Source organism: Ascaphus truei, chromosome 3 (assembly GCF_040206685.1).
Source record: "Ascaphus truei isolate aAscTru1 chromosome 3, aAscTru1.hap1, whole genome shotgun sequence".
Classification (NCBI taxonomy): Eukaryota; Metazoa; Chordata; class Amphibia; order Anura; family Ascaphidae; genus Ascaphus; species Ascaphus truei.
Window position 1 is genome coordinate 388300240 of NC_134485.1, and position 19575 is coordinate 388319814.

At 42.8% G+C, this 19575-nt stretch overlaps 1 protein-coding gene across 1 annotated transcript in view; it reads left to right on the plus strand.

Annotated features, from left to right (window-relative positions):
* LOC142490307 (matrix metalloproteinase-18-like) overlaps positions 1 to 12922 on the plus strand; it is a 56233-nt gene extending 43311 nt beyond the window's left edge. The window contains exons 7-10 of the mRNA XM_075592420.1: positions 10457 to 10590; positions 10774 to 10933; positions 12446 to 12549; positions 12781 to 12922. Of these exons, the coding sequence (XP_075448535.1) occupies positions 10457 to 10590; positions 10774 to 10933; positions 12446 to 12549; positions 12781 to 12881 (499 nt within the window). The 3' untranslated portion in view covers positions 12882 to 12922. The remainder of the gene's footprint in view (positions 1 to 10456; positions 10591 to 10773; positions 10934 to 12445; positions 12550 to 12780) is intronic.
* The last annotated feature ends 6653 nt before the right edge of the window (positions 12923 to 19575 follow it).

Genomic DNA, 19575 nt, shown 5'->3' on the forward strand with positions numbered 1-19575 from the left:
GCACGCGGAAGCGCTCTGCCGCTCCTGGAGACACCGGCACTCTCTACAACCAGCTGTCCTCTCCCTCGAACGTAAAACATATTGGAAATGTGAGTGCATCATGCATATGTTTGTTAATTGCTGCAAATACATTATTTAGACCATACTGTACCATTGTGCGTTCTCTCTTTTCTCCTACATAAACCTTGGGAGTTAAACCCTGACCACAAACAAGCTTCCTGATACGTTATCAAGACACCACTCTGAGGGGGAATCCATTAAAGGGCTCCTATCAGAGAGAGAAGTGTCTCTGATACGCCTTATATTGACATTGTCAATTGTGAGTACCACCATTGCAGAGTTATCTTGAGACTTCATTTGTTTATACCATCTGCACTATTATATATATTTTTTCTTTCATGTTCACGAGACACACAGCGCTCCGCTCAAATTGCCAACCTACCAAAGATCTACCTGGACCTGGACAGTCCATTTAAAGGGTGTAGAGCTGCTTTTCATTTGTTGTATTTCACATCACCATTGTATTCACTTTTATTGGTGGAGGTCATTTATCATATTATATGATATATATTTAAAAATTTACATATCACTGTCACTTGCACTGTATAGACCACATATTGTTTCATTTTAGTCTAAGAAGCGCCCGGTTTTTATTTTTGTTTCTGTGAGTGAGTAGACCCTGTGAGGTAGTAGGATCCCGCGGTACAGTGACACAGCGCAATCCTAGGTAAACATACACGCCGGGGGAAACCGCAAGTCTAACAACGCGGATCAATATCCATCAGCTGTTGTGTTCAAATCAACCGGTTTCCCGCGTGTGCAGGAGAGAAAATGCCAACGCGCGCGTTTCACGTAGTGAACGCTTCTTCAGGGCACGTAGGGGGAGGTCCCTGCGTGTAGAGGTATGTTTATATAGCCAAGATGGAATTGCCTGTTTCCTCACTTAACCCCTTCATTACTGCTGCATGGCGGATATAATATCCCACTACCATAAGTGCACTGTGTGTGGCTTGCATACTCGTAACTGCCTTGATGCCAGATTCAGGGTGCCCACTAATTTGTTGCAATAGTGTCAAATCAGTTGCAACATCACATTGGGCTGAATAGCTGTGGCTGCAATACTGTAAACAAATTTGCTTCCTTGACCTACTGATTACAAAGGATGACAACGGCAATCTTGAAACGAGTATATATCGTAAACAAACAGCCACAAACAGCATACTCTTAGCCAGTAGTCATCACCCCAAATCACTCATTAGGGGGATACCGGTGGGGCAGTTTCTTCGCCTAAGAAGAAACTGCAGCAAGGATGAAGACTTCGAGGAAAAGGCGAGGGACATGAAGGAGAGGTTCACTGAAAGGGGATACAGTCAGACAACAATTAAAAGAGCATACAAATGGGCAAGGCACAAAGCCAGATCAAAACTGGTTATGGACAAAAGAACGCAGCCAGAACAAAGAACAGTTATATTCATAGGCACCTTCAACAAACAATGGAGGGTGGCTAGGGAAATCTTACAAAAACACTGGCATATACTCAGGGCGGATGAAGACCTATGCGACTCCATACCAACTTTTCCAGCAATGGTCAGCAGACGTGCCAAAAATCTGAGAGACCATCTGGTACATGGTTCATAGCCACTACAATGTGGCAACACCAAGGGCCACCTGGCTACCACCTCGTATAAACGGCAATTACCACTGCCAAAGGTGTAAGGCCTGTCAGTATATGACAGTTTCTAAAACCTTCAGTAACTATAACAACAGGAAGCATTTTGACATACGCAAATTCATTAATTGCAATACACTGGGAGAGATTTACATGGGAACATGCAAATGTGGGAAAAAGTACGTGGGCAAAACCCGCCGTCCCCTAAAAACACGGATACTTGAACACGTAGGCTCTATCCGGAACAAACTAGACACTCCAGTGGCCAATCATGCCAACAGGTGCCAACCTGGGGATCTCAAAGCCATGAGTTTCATGGGGATAGACCAATTTTCTCCAGGAATCAGACGCGGGGATTGGGACAACGAACTATTAAAGATCGAGTCCAGGTGGATTTATACCTTGGGAACACTAAGCCCACTTGGACTCAATGAGGGGTTTGTGTTTAGCCCCTTCATATAATCCCCACATGCCCTATGTCCAGTCCCCTCCCCCCCCTCCCCTTATATCAGCCATCAAACATCAGAATAAACCTCATACATTCAATGAAACAACGACACAGTGTGCTTACATTACTTTATTTTTCGTTTTATTCAATCAATGGAATACAGTGTATTAGCATTTGGTACTATCTAGACTCATAGATATACCCTTACTATTAGTGACCAACCATCACTTTCAACCATGAATATTAAAGCTTACAACACTAATCCCCTAGCCTATGTGAGTAGTTACAACAGTAACACATCACATATATAAACAGTATTGCAGCCACAGCTATTCAGCCCAATGTGATGTTGCAACTGATTTGACACTATTGCAACAAATTAGTGGGCACCCTGAATCTGGCATCAAGGCAGTTACGAGTATGCAAGCCACACACAGTGCACTTATGGTAGTGGGATATTATATCCGCCATGCAGCAGTAATGAAGGGGTTAAGTGAGGAAACAGGCAATTCCATCTTGGCTATATAAACATACCTCTACACGCAGGGACCTCCCCCTACGGCCCTGAAGAAGCGTTCACTACGTGAAACGCGCGCGTCGGCATTTTCTCTCCTGCACACGCGGGAAACCGGTTGATTTGAACACAACAGCTGATGGATATTGATCCGCGTTGTTAGACTTGTGGTTTCCCCCGGCGTGTATGTTTACCTAAGATCGCGCTGTGTCACTGTACCGCGGGATCCTACTACCTCACAGGGTCTACTCACTCACAGACAGGCAGGTCCTCGAGCATATCAGCGCTGATATAACCAAGATCAGCGCTGATATAGGGGACCATGCGATTCACAGGTAGACCGCCCCCCCCCCCACAAACTGGTATTAGGTATTTATCTGTCATCAAGGGACAAAAAAAGGGGGGTGGGGTGATCTTAAAATGTTTTTCATCCCATCAGCAACCCCACATACACCCGCTTTACCTATCGGTTGACACTGTTGGCATTTTGTCAGTGTACTCACCGAATACTGGCAGACTAACTTTTGAGCAGTTAACAGTGTTGATACCAGCTCTAGCCACCACAATTACAGTGGAGGTTGCTTTAATAATAGCCGCCTCCTTCATGCACCACATCACTCAGCCCTGGGATCAGTGACTATGAATGTGCACTAGGTGTATTCATGTGGATTCTAACAGAATGGCTAATGTACGACTGGAAATCACATTGCACCATTAAGCTCAATATTGATGCAGCCATACTCAACTGATAATATAGGTGAGCTCTGTGGATTAAGAGCACACCCATAAACCCTACGACATATCAGCAGCACATATGGTGGTCTGCATCAATTACTTTTCTGCAGTATAGGTGTCCATGGTATATAAATTACACACCTGATCAATGCCAACGAAATTATACCTTACCTTTTGTTTGCTTATTAGCCTGCGCTTTATTTCATTTGTGGGCACAATATGATTCCACCATAGACCTAGCACCTTTAATGTTAGCGAGATTATCAAGCGAGCAGCGCTATTTCAAGCAGGGGCAGATATGGTCTAACCTGTCGCTTACTATGCCATAGAACGCTTACATTATTGGTATATCATTTGAGTGCGTAACACATGCACTGATACACTAATACTGAGATCAACCTCTTAGTGAGCTCCAATAGACCCATCTCCTATATCTTTTAGGAAGCTATAACATATAGCGCCTTGATCCCGAATATCTATAAGGGCTCTTATTACTATATCTACCCACCTAACCTCGGATGGGTTATGAAGGATACAGTCAAGTGCTGTTATAATACACCGTTTAATTACGTTTTAACACCCTATTTTTTATTCTTGGTTATTAATAAAGTATTTTAAATTTACAATTCTACATTTGTTGTGACAGAGTGCTGGAAGACTGGGTCCTTTTTGCTCTCATATGATACATTTAATATACCCACAATTAAGATAAGTCTACACGTGCAAATTAAGTTGTCATATATTTATTGTGTGTATTATTGTTTTTTTAAAAATATATACCAGGGGGTAGGGTAAGAACGCTGCTACTTACACAACCATGATAGAATACAGCTGAATTCTAATGTTAATTATCATGTGATATAAATTATATATAAAATTCACACGGCAATCTAGTTCAGTGTATCTATCTACAAAATCTATAATTATTTTGTAGCCTGTTAGTTGTATATTCCAACAGAGATGGCTATTTTATAGTCTGTTGTATTAAATCTCTCAATATTACCACTCTCTGGATTGACAGCACAACAGCCATGTAGTATAGAGTTAGGTGGTAACATGCATAATTGAGGTTGTGATCAACAACACAACATACCAAGTAACTCACCATTAATTGAAAATTAGTTGAAAACTTAAACCTATGCTGCTTGTCATGTTCTAAGCCAGCAGTACCCATACTTGTCCACCGGGATTGCTGCTGCTCTGCTAGCTCTCTCAATGAACATTCCAGACCCTGTAACCTGACACCTCTGCATCTGTGCTCTACTCTCAGCCTGCCTATATAAACTTCCTCTTCCTGTCTGTCAGTGCCTGTTTATACTGGTTCCTCAGCTACTGCTAGGTTCTTGTGTTTACTGCTGTTTAATCCTGTTCCAGTCTCCTCATTGCCGAACTCTGCTTGTGACCCCGACCACGCTATCTGTTGCCTGCCTCCGACCTCTGCTTGTGACCCTGACCATGCTATTTGCTGCTTGCCTCCGACCTCTGCTTGTGACCCCGACCACGCTTCCTGCTGTTCCTGCCACTGGGATACACTCCAGCTGAAGATCAACCCTTGACAGAATAAACAGGCCCTACCAGGGATCCTGCCGGAACAAACTTGACCCAGGCTCGGACGATTAATAACTTGCAACATATCATGGTTGGTTTCTAAGAACATATTTTCAACCGTCTTGGTCGTGTTTAAGAACATGGTACCCACTGGGAAGAACGTGTTGCCCGCTTGGAAGAAATTGCCATCCACTCTGACAAATGAGCCGCCGCCACAGAATCTGAAAAACGTGAACTACATGCAGCTTTAATCACCGCATCTGTTCAAAACAATGTGCCTGTGCAAACCGCGCCCCGTGTATCCCTTCCGGGAAAATTTTGAGGGAAAAACAATCATTACGGGCTTTCCTTAATCAATGCAGACTTGTGTTTAAGCTCCAGTCCACCATCTATAATACCGACCAAACCAAGTTTGGACTGATCATAACCCTGCTCAAGGATGAGGCCCTTGCTTGGGTCTCCCCTATGTTAGAATAGGATAGCCCACTACTAAGGGATCTGGAGGGATTTATCGAAGCCATGAGTCTGATTTTTGATGAACCAAACTGTGGTGCAACCGCTGAGGCAACTCTGAACAATCTTCGGCAAGGAAAAAATTCAATAGCTGAGTACGCCGTTGAGTTCCGCAGATGGGTTACTGATACTGAGTGGAATGAGGCTGCCCAGAGATATAATTTTTGGCTGGATCTCTCAGAGCAAATTAAAGAGGAACTGGCTAGGGTGGTGCCTCCAGAGTGATTTGAAAAATGTGTCCGTTTATGCATTCAAATCGATCAAAGGCTTACAGATAGACGACAGGAGAGACAGGGTTCATGCCAAACAACTTCGGGTCAGAGATGTCAGCACCTCAAGGCTTTCCAGGGAGACCGAGGAAAAGCTGATGCAAGTAAACACATTGTTTCAACTGGAAAAAGGAATAGACGCCGAACAGAAGATCTCTGTTTGTATTGCGGAAATGGGGGACACTATCTCGCCGATTGCCCAAATAAGTCCAGACGGTCTTCTTTCCAGAGCCCTAGGAGAAATCAGCTGCATGCCATTTCAAACACTGTTTTCTCTGCTTTTCAAAATAAAGATAACCCTCCTTCTCTACATCCCCACCTCCTGGTCCCTATTATAATCGAGGAGGGAACACATCTTTTTCAACCACAGTAATGGGTGACTCAGGGGCGGCAGGGAATTTTATGGACATAGAATTCACCAAGAACCATTCGGTATCCTTTATAGCCAAGGAATCGCCAGAAAGGATGGAAGTCGTTGACGGTTCTCCCTTGACCTTGGACCTGTTACCCATGAAACAAGTAATTTAACACTAATCATGGAGCCCAATCACCAGGAGAAGATTTAATTTAGTCTCAAGCCTTCGCCTTTGTTTCCAGTGATTCTGGGAATTCCATGGCTCATGATCCACAACCCATTGATTGACTGGAAGATCAAGATACTCATAATTCTCTCGGAGCACTGTGAGCTAGCCTACCTACCTAAAACTCCTATACCAGAGTGTGTGGGAATACATAAGATGTCCTCGTCCCCAGATAATCTATTGCCAACTCCATACTCTGAGTTTTTGGATGTGTGTGACAAGAAGAACGCGGATACGCTTCCCCAACATCGTTCTTACGACTGCCCCAGTGAATTATAACCGGGTGCTGCCATTCCTTTTGGAAGAATCATTTAATCTCAAACCAGAATTGAAGGTCTTCAACGACTACTTATAGGAGAACCTGTCGAAGGGTTTCATCTGGCCTTCCACTTCTCCAGCAGACGCTGCTCTCTTCTTCATGGGAAAGAAAGACGGTTCTCTCCGTCCCTCCATTGACTATCGGGAACTAAATAAGATCACAGTGAAGAACAGGTATCCATTACCTCTGATTTCTTAACTATTGGAACGAATTCGGTCAGCAAAGATCTTTACCAAATTAGATCTCCGAGGGGCGTATAATTTGGTCCGCATCTGACCGGGTTGACGAATGGAAGACAGCCTTCCGGACTTGTTATGGGCACTATGAATACCTAGTGATGCCTTTTGGACTCTGTAATGCTCCTGCTACTTTTTAGCATTTAATCAATGATGTTCTCCGAGAGTTACTGGACCAATTCGTAGTGGCATACCTGGATAATATCCTAGTCTTCTCAGATAACATCATGGATCACCAGAAACATGTCCCGATCTTCCTAGAGCCTCTCGAAAGCATAAATTGTACATCAAATTAGAAAAATGCTAATTTGAAAAGACCAGCATGCAATTTCTCGGTTACATCATCTCCCCAGAGGGTTTGAGTATGGACTCAGGAAAAATTCAAGCAGTGGTGGAATGGCCAACTCCTCGAAATGAGAAGGACATTCAGAGATTCGTGGGCTTTGCTAATTTCTATAGACTTTATATTAAAAAAAATTCTGGCATTATTGTCCCAATCACCCGACTCACATGGAAAGATTTCCCTTTCAAATGGTCTCCTGAAGCGGATGCAGCATTTGGACTGTTGAAGTCACTTTTCACATCTGCCCCTATCCTCATTCATCCACATCCAGAACTACCATTTGTCATGGAAGGGGACGCATCCGACGCCGCTGTTGGTGCCATCCTTTCACAAAGAATTGTACACAAGATGCTCCTTCATCCTTGCACTTTCTATTCATACCAAATGTAAACAGCGGAAAGAAATTATGACTCGGAAACAAGGAACTTTTGGCGATAAAAGCTGCATTCTCAGAGTGGTGGCATTTACTTAGGGGGTCAATCACCCAGTAATCGTCTTTATGGATCACAGGAACGTAGAATTCATTCAATCTGCAAAGAGGCTGTCTGAACGACAAGCCAAGTGGGTGCTATTCTTTGCAAGATTTCAGTTACACATCTCTAACCGCCCTGGCTCCAAGAATGGGAAGGCTGATGCCTTCTCACGGTTATTACCTAATCCTTTTTCAGATAAAGCGCAAGAAGGAACTATTCTACCAAAGAAGATTTATTGGGAGTTACGTTTTCCGCAGATCTCCTCGCATGAATGAAGGGAGCCTACTCAAACGATCCTTTTTTTAATAAACCTTCACCAGAAGCTGAACTATTTCTAAGTGATGGTCTGTAGAACTGTAAGGACCATCTGTTTGTCTCTAAAGAGGTAAGATTAGAAGTGCTCCAATGAATGCACGACTCCCGACTTGCCTGTCACCCATGTGTCCTCACGAAACAGGAACTGTTGTCCAGCTCTTTTTGGTGACCTAAAATATCACAAGATGTTAAAGACTATGTCCTCTCCTGTGAGACCTGTGCTAGGACCAAGACTCCTCGAGCATCCCCTGTGGGTTTCCTACAGCCTCTTCCAATTCCTACTCGTCCTTGGGGGTCCAAATCAATGGATTTTATTGTTGACCTACCCAGATCAAGTGGACATGATACAATTCTTGTACAGTAGTAGTGGATCAACTTACAAAGATTGCTCACTTCATTACTGCACAGAATCTTCCTTCTGCAGCCCAGACAGCCAAGTTGATCCTGAAAGACGTATTCCGGCTTCACAGGGCTCCAGATTAAATTGTATCTGATAGAAGGGTTCAATTCACTTCAAGATTTTGGAGAACTTTTTGTTCCTCTCTAGGAATTTGATTAAATTTATCGTCGGGCTTTCATCCACAAACGAATGGCCAGCCCAAAAGGACAAACCAGACTTTGGAACAATATTTACAGTGTTTTGTTTGCCACGTCCAAGATGACTGGATTGACTTTCTACCTCTAGCTGAATTTTCGTACAACAACTCACATCATGCATCGACACAAAAGAGTCCATTCTTCTCAAACTTTGGATTTCATCCTACCTTTATTCCTTGTTTTCCATCTTTGGGTCCTATTCCGGCAGTTACGGAGAAACTTGAGATTCTGTGAGCCGTCCAGGAGACCCTCAAAGAGACACTCCATGAGGCTCAAGTACGGTACAAAAGAGCAGCAGACCACACCTAAGACCCTCCCCAGAGTTTCCCGTTGGGGATAAGGTCTGGCTTTCAGCAAGAAATTTATGATTGAAAGTTCCAACCATTAAATTGGGACAAAAATATATTGGGCCATTCCACATTACTGTATTGATAAATCCAGTGTCCTTTAGAACTCCCAGAGGCTGTTCAAATACTCCTGGTTTTTCACATCTCTCTGCTGAAACCATTCCAAGAGAATCCATTTCCTGGACAAAGTCTTCCTCCCCCTTATCCTGTCTTGGTGGATAACGAAGAAGAATTCATTGTGGAGAGAATTTTGAACTCCAGGTTACAATGAGAGAGACTACAGTACCTGGTCCACTGGTGGAGCTATGGCCCAGAGGAGAGGTCCTGGGAACACAAAGATTTTGTACATGCCCCACGACTAGTCAGAGCTTTCTACCAGAAATATCTAGACAAGCCTAGGAAGGATCGTCCGGAGAACGCTCATGGGACGGGGGAGAAATGTCATATTCTAAGGCTGCAGTACCCATACTTGTGCACCGGGTTTGCTTCTGCTCTGCTAGCTCTCTCAAGGAAAATTTCAGACCCTTTAACCTGACACCTTTGCACCTGTGCTCTACTCTCAACCTGCCTATATAAACTTCCTCTTCTTGTCTGTCAGTACCTGTTTATACTGGTTCCGCAGCTCCTGCTAGGTTCTTGTGTTTACTGCTGTTGCTATTGCAATTATCCTGTCCCAGTATCCTCGTTGCCGACATCTACTTGTGACCCTGACTGCGCTATCTGCCACCTGCCTCCGACCTGCTTGTGACCCCGACCACGCTGTCTGCCACCTGCCTCCGACCTCTGCTTGTGACCCCGAACACGCTCCCTGCTCTTCCTGCCACTGGGATCCACTCCAGCCGAAGATCAGCCCTTGACACTGCTGATGTTCATGGGTATATCACAATAGAACAAAGAACAAAAATGCCCAAAGCTACTTCCATTGTGACAAAAATACACAGTGCAATACCTATATATCTCTTGTAAAAAGGGTTTAGTTTAACCCTTTGGCCAAAGCGTCTTAAGCCTGCTGCCACTTACAAGGCATGACCGAAGCAGGTCCTAACACTAACTTGGGTTAAAATTCTTATTTACCTGTATAATTACAGGAAGAATGATCACATTGGATCTGTCGTAACCTGGCAAAATGAAACGGACCTGCAACATGGATTTAATTATAAATGTAGAACTGCTTAGAAAATATGGGCCAGAATGGTTTGAAGGCTCTCATTTAAATCGGAGGAAATAGTGAATAAATCTTATTTGCAATCCTGGTAAAATGTTAATGTGAATAAACTTACAATTATAAAGCAAGTAACAGAATATACCCTTCATTAATACTAATTAGAGAGAGAAAATTAGTTAGATTATAAAATCGCATTAATTACTTGTAGTTCTCTTTTTCAATTTCAAAATATTCTTAAAAGATGTTGCTTTTAAAACTACCAATAATTAGACATGAAAACGTTAAAAACAAAGAAGAAAACCACAAAATGTAATTTTAAGGTATTGTTCTGATGTTTAGATAAGTCAACACTCTTTTGAACCTGCATATTTTTCTTTATATGAGAAATGTTTGGCACAAAGTTCCTCAGAATTCAGAAGTTGAGCATCATTTAATCAAGTCGTTCTGGCCCTCACTCCCATCTGACATTGAGGCTGCCTATGAATGTCAAGAAAAGGATCAGGTTCTTCTCTTTAAAGGTAATTTTGTTTTCTATCTTTATACCTATCTGATGTACACTTTTGTCTAAATTCAACATGTACAATCGAGAGCACTTTTTAGATGCACGTGTTAGAATTATTAATTTATGTAGATCTTATCAAGTATTATATTAAAGCATAAATATTCTAATATTTTGCTTAATATATTTATGTTTTGCTTAGGAACTAGATATTGGGCACTGAATGGATCTGACATTGTAAAGGATTTTCCTAAGAGCATCTACAAACTGGGATTTCCACAAACTGTAAAGAGAATTGATGCCGCTGTGAATAATGAAGAAACAGGGAAAACATATTTCTTTGTAGATGATAATTATTGGAGGTAAGACCAGTATCCAAATACTTTTTTTTTTTAACCTTTCTAACATGTCCTTTAACATACAGATGCAGCGGCCATTATTGAAACACTTGACGCGGTATATATTTCGGAATACCCATGTCATGGCGTGTGATTTCTTCCAACCGTACCTCCTTAAGACGCGAGGGCAGGAAATGGCATTTTAGTGTTCTGGTTTTTAAACACCTGAAATTGACACAGTAGCACAGTAGCACAGTACTGTACACATTACAATTCATTTATTTCATTGCATTTAATTGCACACAATCCATGAAATCCAAACATAGCAACCGCAATAAACACGTGTGCCTAGCGTGATTGGCAGCATTGATGCCGCGTGGAGTACAGCAGCGCACACAAAAACGGCGCTGTGATTTGTTCGAATAATGGCCGCTGCATCTGTACAGGTAAGTTTTTGAAGGGTTTGAGTTAAACCACTGACATTTATAAATATTTTATAGTAATGACATACTGTAAGCAGTGATGTATACAGTAAAATAGGGAATTAATTCTTGGTCCAAAAACAAAGTACAGTGTAACAGACATCTGACACAAGGAAATAAAGTGAATTGTCCAGATTCACACAGTGATGACATGCAAACTAAATTCTTCTAAACGCAGGGCCCCGAAACGTAATATTGTAGCTCTGCTATGACATGCTATTGCATGCAGTAAAACTCAGCAACTTGTTGCAGCAGTACTTGTGTGCCTCCATCCTTATTTTTTGTCTAAATTATTGAAAGTCCAAGATCAAAAAAGTTTACTTGAGATCATATACTGTATGTCACAAAATGCTAACTGTTTATAACATACACGCATAAAATGGAAAGAAGGGAAAGGACAACATTTAAAACAAATAGAATAATCCTATGAAAAAGTGTAATGACCCCTACACCATAGACACAAAGAGTGCAGATTACATTTGAACATACTATAAAAGAGACTCATGCAATATAAGAAGCCATTTGTAGTTAGGGTCTAATATCTTCGCAGGAGCATCCTCCAAACGAACACGTATCTAAGAGAAGCGGGGGGGGCGGCATTTTGCAGTAGTTTACCACTTCTTCTGGCCTGTTCTCAGTGTTTCTAAAATGTGTTACTTCTCTCAAGTGCTCTAGTGTCCAAAACATAAATCCTCACAATACTATAAATGTAAACTAAGGTCCACTCTGAGTTATGGTTCCCGCTGGGTTGTGTTCCGCTTCACGATTGAAGTCTGACCACGAGGAGAAATATCTGCAAGGAGTCTAACTTCAATGAACATTCGACACTACTCTGCCCCTCTACCTACCAGATCAAGAAGTCCACAGGTAGATCGAAACGGGTGGCGCTACGATTACGAATAGCGTTGTTTGTTGTCATGACAAGCTTTTACTTTTGTTTTGAGTAAATTCTTGTTTGAGCTCAATGTGCCATATTTACTAAACAGTGGTAAGTCCATTCATTTGTATTTCTGTGAGGCGCCATTTTATTTAAATTAAACCTTTTCTTTCGCAGTTACGATGAAGAGAAACAACTTATGGACAAAACTTCTCCCAGAAAAATAAGTGAGGACTTCCCAGGGATTGGACAGAAAGTTCATGCTGCTTTCCAGTCAAACGGTAAGTAAAAAAAAATATCTTAAAAGATTAGATTTAATTCAGCAAACACAAATGCCCTAATCATTAATACTAAATCTATAATTGTATGCTAGATAACCAATCAAATGAATTATGTTACTTTTTTTTTTAAATGCAGTTTGTCATATTTTTTTGTTGATATTTTGAGAATCCATTAAGTCATATCAATATTTGAAATGCTTTCAAATAATCATAACTATTGTTTCTTAATAGGATTTCTGTATTTCTTCAATGGACCCAATCAGTACGAATTCAGCACAAAAACTAATACAGTTACACGTCAACTAAAGAACAACAGTTGGATGAACTGCTAAACTCAAAACAGAAACCTCCGAATAAAATACTTTCAAAATCATTATTTTTCATTTATAATTCCATCTGTTCTGCATTATTATTTAATACATTTCATGTGTGAAAAAATGTGACACAATTATAGCGCTGTACTTAAAAATAGACATTAGTTATCCGTGACAAACAGTGATATAAAGACTAAAAAGCCTATGGTGTGCAGAAAATGTCTCTGAATCTTGAATATTTATTTTTTTAACAAATGTTTTACCAGGAATTATAGGCTAAAGCTGGTAAATTCTTGGCATTAATGAAATCCCTGCTCTCTGATTGGTTAAAATTCTGGGCATTATCCAATCAGAAAAAAAGAGAAAAACAGCGCAAAAAAACCTCATGGTGTAGTATTTAAAGAATATTTATAAGATAAAAAAGGGTGATTATTGTACGTACATCAAGAAAAAGCATATATCAACAGGACATGTTTTGGACATGTTACCACTCTTGAAAACTGCTCCGTGTGGGCTCACTGTCTCTCTGGGTGGTCCTCTTATCCTCAGTAGCCGTCCCAATGAGGGGTGCACACCTCGTGAGGGATTCGCCCCACAGTGTGAGTCTGCTCAAAAGCGTTAGTCTCTGATCTCCAGCGGGTCACTCGGCGGGAAGTTCAAAGCTCTGTGAGGGATCTCCCATCAGCTGTGATCGTGGCAAACGCTATGCTCACACAGGCCGTTCCGGGTTGAGCCGCCGTCGTCCTGACGTCATCAGACGGCGCCCTTGTATCACTCCCGCCTGCTCGCGGATGGTGAAAGCGGTGAATGTCCAATAACATGTGAAGGAAAATATGCTAAATGGAAACCGCAATGGGTATTGATAAGGTATTCAATACCCATTGCGGTTTCCATTTAGCATATTTTCCTTCACAAGTTATTGGACATTCAGCGCTTTCACCATCCGCGAGCAGGCGGGAGTGATACAAGGGCGCCGTCTGATGACGTCAGGACGACTGCGGCTCAACCCGGAACGGCCTGTGTGATCATAGCGTTTGCCACGATCACAGCTGATGGGAGATCCCTCACAGAGGTTTGAACTTCCCGCCGAGTGACCCGCTGGAGATCAGAGACTAACGCTTTTTAGCAGACTCACACTGTGGGGCGAATCCCTCACGAGGTGTGCACCCCTCGTTGGGACGGCTACTGAGGATAAGAGGACCACCCAGAGAGACAGTGAGCCCACACGGAGCAGTTTTCAAGAGTGGTAACATGTCCAAAACATGTCCTGTTGATATATGCTTTTTCTTGATGTACGTGCAATAATCACCCTTTTTTATCTTATAAATATTCTTTAAATACTACACCATGAGGTTTTTTTGCGCTGTTTTTCTCTTTTTTTCTGCATTAGTTGGACAGCTAAGCCATCCCCTAGAAACTGCAGCATAAAACCTCCCTATAAAGGTTGTATATTACTTTGTTCACAATATCACTTAACCTCTATATACCACTAATGAGCGCATTATCTGTTTTATTCACATTATCCAATCAGTAATGACCTGGAATTTTTGACACCCTGCCAAGTGTTTCAGCCAATCAGCTTTCAGTTCTCATTCATAAAGAGTGAGATCAGCTCTCAGACAGGGAAGGTGATTGGACAGGAGGCACCAGCAAGGCACTGACTCCTCCCCCACCCTTCCTACAGAGAGCTTCAATAGTGAAGGGAAAGGTTTGTTTGTTTTGTGGTTGTAAAGGGGGCCAGCAGAGTGTTTTGTTGGTGTGTGTGTCTTCTGTTGGTGTGTGTTTTGTGGGTGTACAGGGGGCAGCAGGGTCTGTTTTGTTGTTTTTGTCTGCTGTGTGTGTTTTGTGAGTGTACCGGGGGGCTGCAAAATGTGTGTGTTTTTAGTGTTTGTTTTGTTGGTGGAGGAGGGGTGCAGTGTTTTGTTGGTGTGTGTGTGTGCGTGTGTGCATCTGCAGTGTGTGATTTACAGGGGGGCTGCCGTGGGTGTAGATAGGGGGCTGCTGGTGTGTGTTTTGCGGATGTAGAGGTGACAGAGTCTGTTTTGTTGGTTTGAGTGTGTGTCTGCAGTGTGTGTTTTATGGGTGCAGATGGAGGCTGTAGTGTGTATCTTCAGTGTGTGTTTTGTGGATGGAGGAGAGGTGCAGAGTGTTTTGTGTGTGTGTGTGTGTGTGTGTTTGCAGTGTATGGGTTTACAGGGGGGCTGCAGTAGGTGTAAAGGGGGGTTGCTGGTGTGTGTTTTGTGGATGTAGAGGGGTCAGCAGTCTGAAGGGGTTCAGATTGAATGCAGCTGTGGTTTCAAAGTCCTTTGTCCTCCTTGGTCATTAACATTCCATTGGGTGGGGTTGATGAAAAACATAGTACTAAGCAAAAGCAGATGTAAACCCTTAGCACGCTGGTTCTGTGCAGAGGGGAGAAGTTATTTGGGAACACTTTCAGGTATCCGCCTTAGTACACATACAGTATGATGCCTGGATCTCTAATAGGCGGTGATTCACAAAGCAGTGAGATTTTGCATGCGCATATGCGTTTTGAGATCGTACTTAAAAAAATGAAGCCAAACGCAGGATTCACTAACAAGTGAAGCGCATTTTGGTCCCTGCGGCCAAAAACATACCCGATCGCACAAGCTGGGTTTTTTCCTCTTGCTATCGTACTTAAAATTCTAAAGCGAGAAAGCTGATAGAAAAAAAGCAACCAGTAAGAGCTGCATGGAGATGCTGCGTCTCCATGCATGGCTCTTACAGGCGCTCAACAGTCTAAATATACATTTTAATACATCTGCAGGGGGTCTCCTGAGCTGAACCGCAATTGTTTCAGCCTCGGGACCCCCTGCTTCCCGAGTTACAGGACCAGATATGGGGTGCCAGTATCTCCTCCATTATTTAAATGTCCCACGTCATGTGACGCGGATGCTTTAAAAATGGTGGCGACACTGGCATCCGATGCCCCATACTGGGGCCTTTAACTCAAAGCCAAAAATCAAAGCGGTTCAGCTCAGAAAACCCCCTGCTCCCGCACACTATTAAAAAAAATATATATTAAATCAGCATCATTACCTTAGCAGCTAGCATTTTTGGCTCTTTCGGGGTCTTCTATCTTCTTCTTTGTCATCTGTATCTTCTGTATCTTCTTCTTCATCTGTATCTTCTTCATCTTCATCCATCTTCATCCGGCACGCCTTTGTAATCTTATTGGAAGAGGAGGTCCTCCCTCCTCGGCTTTTTGCCATCAAAGGAGGCTGCACAGGCTTTTATAGGCCTGTGACATCACATTTGAGTGCAAATGCTTCACACGTCTCTGATTGTCTGTGAAAACCATGCGTCTTTTTTTTTTTGTGATGTCATGTAAAGGGAGTGAAGCCAGCCAATCAGAATGGCTGTGCTTTCTTTCCCTTTAACATGATGTCACCAAAAGAAACATGGCTGCTGTCAAATGGTACTCCAGCCAATCAGATTGCGGGAACTATATCCCCAATCTGTATGTATGTATGTATGTATGTATGTCTTTATTTGTATAGCGCCATAAAATGTACATAGCGCTTCACAGTAGTAATACATGTCATATAAATAACAAATATAAATAACAGATCATGGGAATAAGTGCTTCAGACATACTGTAAAAGTAACATTAAGGAAGGAGTCCCTGCTCCGAGGAGCTTACAATCTAATTGGTAGGTAGGGAGAACGTACAGAGACAGTAGGAGGGAATACTAGTAAGTGCGTCTGCAGGGGGCCAAGCTTTGTGTCATGTGTCCATGATTATCCAGTGCTACTCATATGCTGCTTTAAGCAGATGTGTCTTAAGGTGGGTCTTAAAGGTGGATAGCGAGGGGGCTAGTCGGGTATTGAGGGGAAGGGCATTCCAGAGGTGTGGGGCAGAAAGTGAGAAAGGTTTAAGGTGGGAGAGAGCTTTAGATACAAAGGGGGTAGAAAGAAGACATCCTTGAGAAGAACGCAAGAGTCGTGATGGTGCATAGCGAGAAATTAGGGCTGAGATGTAATGAGGGCAGAAGAATGTAAAGCTTTAAAAGTGAGCAGTAGAATTGAGTGTGAGATACGCGATTTAATCGGAAGCCAGGAGAGGGATTTCAGCAGGGGAAACGCTGAGACAGATTTAGGAAAGAGTAGAGTGATTCTGGCAGCAGTGTTTAGGATAGATTGTAGGGGAGACAGGTCAGAGGTAGGAAGGCCGGACAGCAGGAGGTTGCAGTAATCGAGACGTGAGAGAATGAGGGCCTGAGTCAGAGTTTTGGCAGTTGAGTAACAGAGGAAAGGGCGTATCTTTGTGATATTGCGGAGGAAAAAGCGACAAGTTTTAGAAACGTTTTGAATATGAGAGGAGAATGAGAGAGAGGAATCAAGTGTGACCCCTAGGCAGCGTGCTTGGGCTACTGGGTGAATGATCGTATTTCCAATAGCAATGTGGAAGGATGTAGTAGGGCCAGGTTTGGGAGGTAGTATAAGGAGCTCTGTTTTTGCCATGTTAAGTTTCAGTCGGCGGATGGCCATCCAGGATGATATTCCAGAGAGGCATTCAGAAACTTTGGTCTGTATAGCAGGTGTAAGGTCAGGGGTTGAAAGGTAAATTTGTGTGTCGTCAGCATAGAGGTGATATTTAAACCCAAAAGATGTGATTAGGTCACCTAGAGAGAGTGTGTAGAGAGAAAAGAGAAGGGGTCCCAGGACAGAGCCCTGGGGTACCCCCACAGAGAGATCAATAGAGGAGGAGGAGGTGTTAGCAAAAGAGACACTGAAGATACGATGGGAGAGGTAAGAGGAGATCCAGGATAAAGCTTTGTTCCGAATACCAAGAGTATGGAGAATGTGAAGGAGAAGAGGGTGGTCCACGGTGTCGAATGCTGCAGAGAGGTCGAGTAATATGAGCAGAGTGTAATGACCTCTGTCTTTGGCAGCGTGGAGGTCGTCAGTTATTTTAGTGAGGGCTGTTTCAGTAGAGTGAGCAGTGCGGAAGCCAGATTGTAGAGGGTCTAGTACAGAATAGGTGTTGAGAAAGTGTAGCAATCGAGAGAATACAAGACGTTCAAGGAGTTTGGAGGCAAAAGGCAGGAGGGAGACAGGTCGATAGTTAGAAGGACAGGTAGGGTCAGGTAGGGTCTGGTTGGTTGTTGTAGACCATGTGACTCCCTTTGGATGACATCACATCCTTTCCCAAAAAAACTCTGTCACATGGTCTACTACACCCAATCAGATTGGGGATAATTACTGTAGCAGTTACTAACTGCTAAGTGACTAAGGGGTTGGGAACATTAGATTGTATTTTTGATTGCATTGTTTGTGGCAACGGAGGACATGGACGGTGATGAGAATGAGGATGGCCTTCATCGTGGCAGCCTGGTAGGGGTGAGTGCAAGTTTTATTTACTTTATCTCTGCAGCTTAATGTTTTATGTTAAATTGGAAAATGCACTATTATCCATATCTGGATAATAGTAATTTTTACCATTATTGTACTGTATGTGTTATGGGGGTGGGGTTGGGGGGTGTATTTATTTAAAAGTATTGGCTGTTGTGTTTTTTTGGGAACAGGATTGGTACCACAGGCCAGCAGGCACCGCATGACTCCCATGGGGATCACCCGAGGTCCCTGGACACCCGTGGAGATCACCTGAGGTCCCCGGACTCCCGCAGGGATCACCTGGGGACCCCCGCCGGCCTATTGTATCAATGCTGTGCTGAAAAAAATTTAAACAATGCTTTTCTCACTGTCTGCATCTCTTTTGCACCAGCCTTTAGCTGGTGAAAAGAAATGCTAAACTTTTAAAGTACAATGTAGTTTTCACTGCTTTGTGAATCACAACCACTGGCAAAAAACAACGCATTTTCCGTTTTTTTGCCAGATCGTACGACTTTTTTAAGCACGGACTGTGTTTGGCTGAAAACATGCCTTTAGGCTCAATACTGCAGTGTTATCACTGCTTTGTGAATTGCGTTGCGGGCAATATTGCAGTGAAGGTACTTATCACTCTTAAAAGCAATTATCACTGCTTTGTGAATCGCCCCCATAGACTCTCTCCAAAAGTCTATCAAGTGAAATGGATTTGTAACAAGTTCTCCTTGGGCAAAACACAGTTTTCAGAGTTCTCAAACTGGATTGGGGAACATCCCACTGTTGTATAAAGTTCAGATGACGTACACTCATAAAGTGTATATGTGGAAACAAACAAGAAAAATTGACATAGTGTAACGTAAAAACTATGCATGGCAATTGTAAGAGGACATGTGCAGAGGTATGCAATGGAGACTGTTTTAAGGTGAAATTAAAATAAGGCTTTATTGCGCCTGTCCCTTATTAACACAGCAAAACATTTGAAAACAACAAACACCTATCCCTGTTTAAGGGCTAATTTACTTCCCCAGTCCGTTTCTCCAGGGCTGGAGGGATAATCCCATTATCACCCTATTCCCCAAAGTCTCAAGAGATACCTTAAAGCAGGTGGTCCTTCATGTCAGTCTCTGGTAGGTTCCTGAGTCCCCTGTGTCCAGGAATAAAGGTCTTTGGGTGTCTTGATCTCAGCAGAGCCTTTCTGCTCAAGACCTCTTTCCTCTTGTCAGCACCCTTGTGTACTGAGGAAAATCTACTTCCTGTTTCTGGGAACAGGCTTTTTCTAACAAACCTCTATTAGCCAGGTGAAGTTGGTTAACTGCTGGATCCAATTAACCAACACACTGCTGGATTAGTGGCATATTCTGAA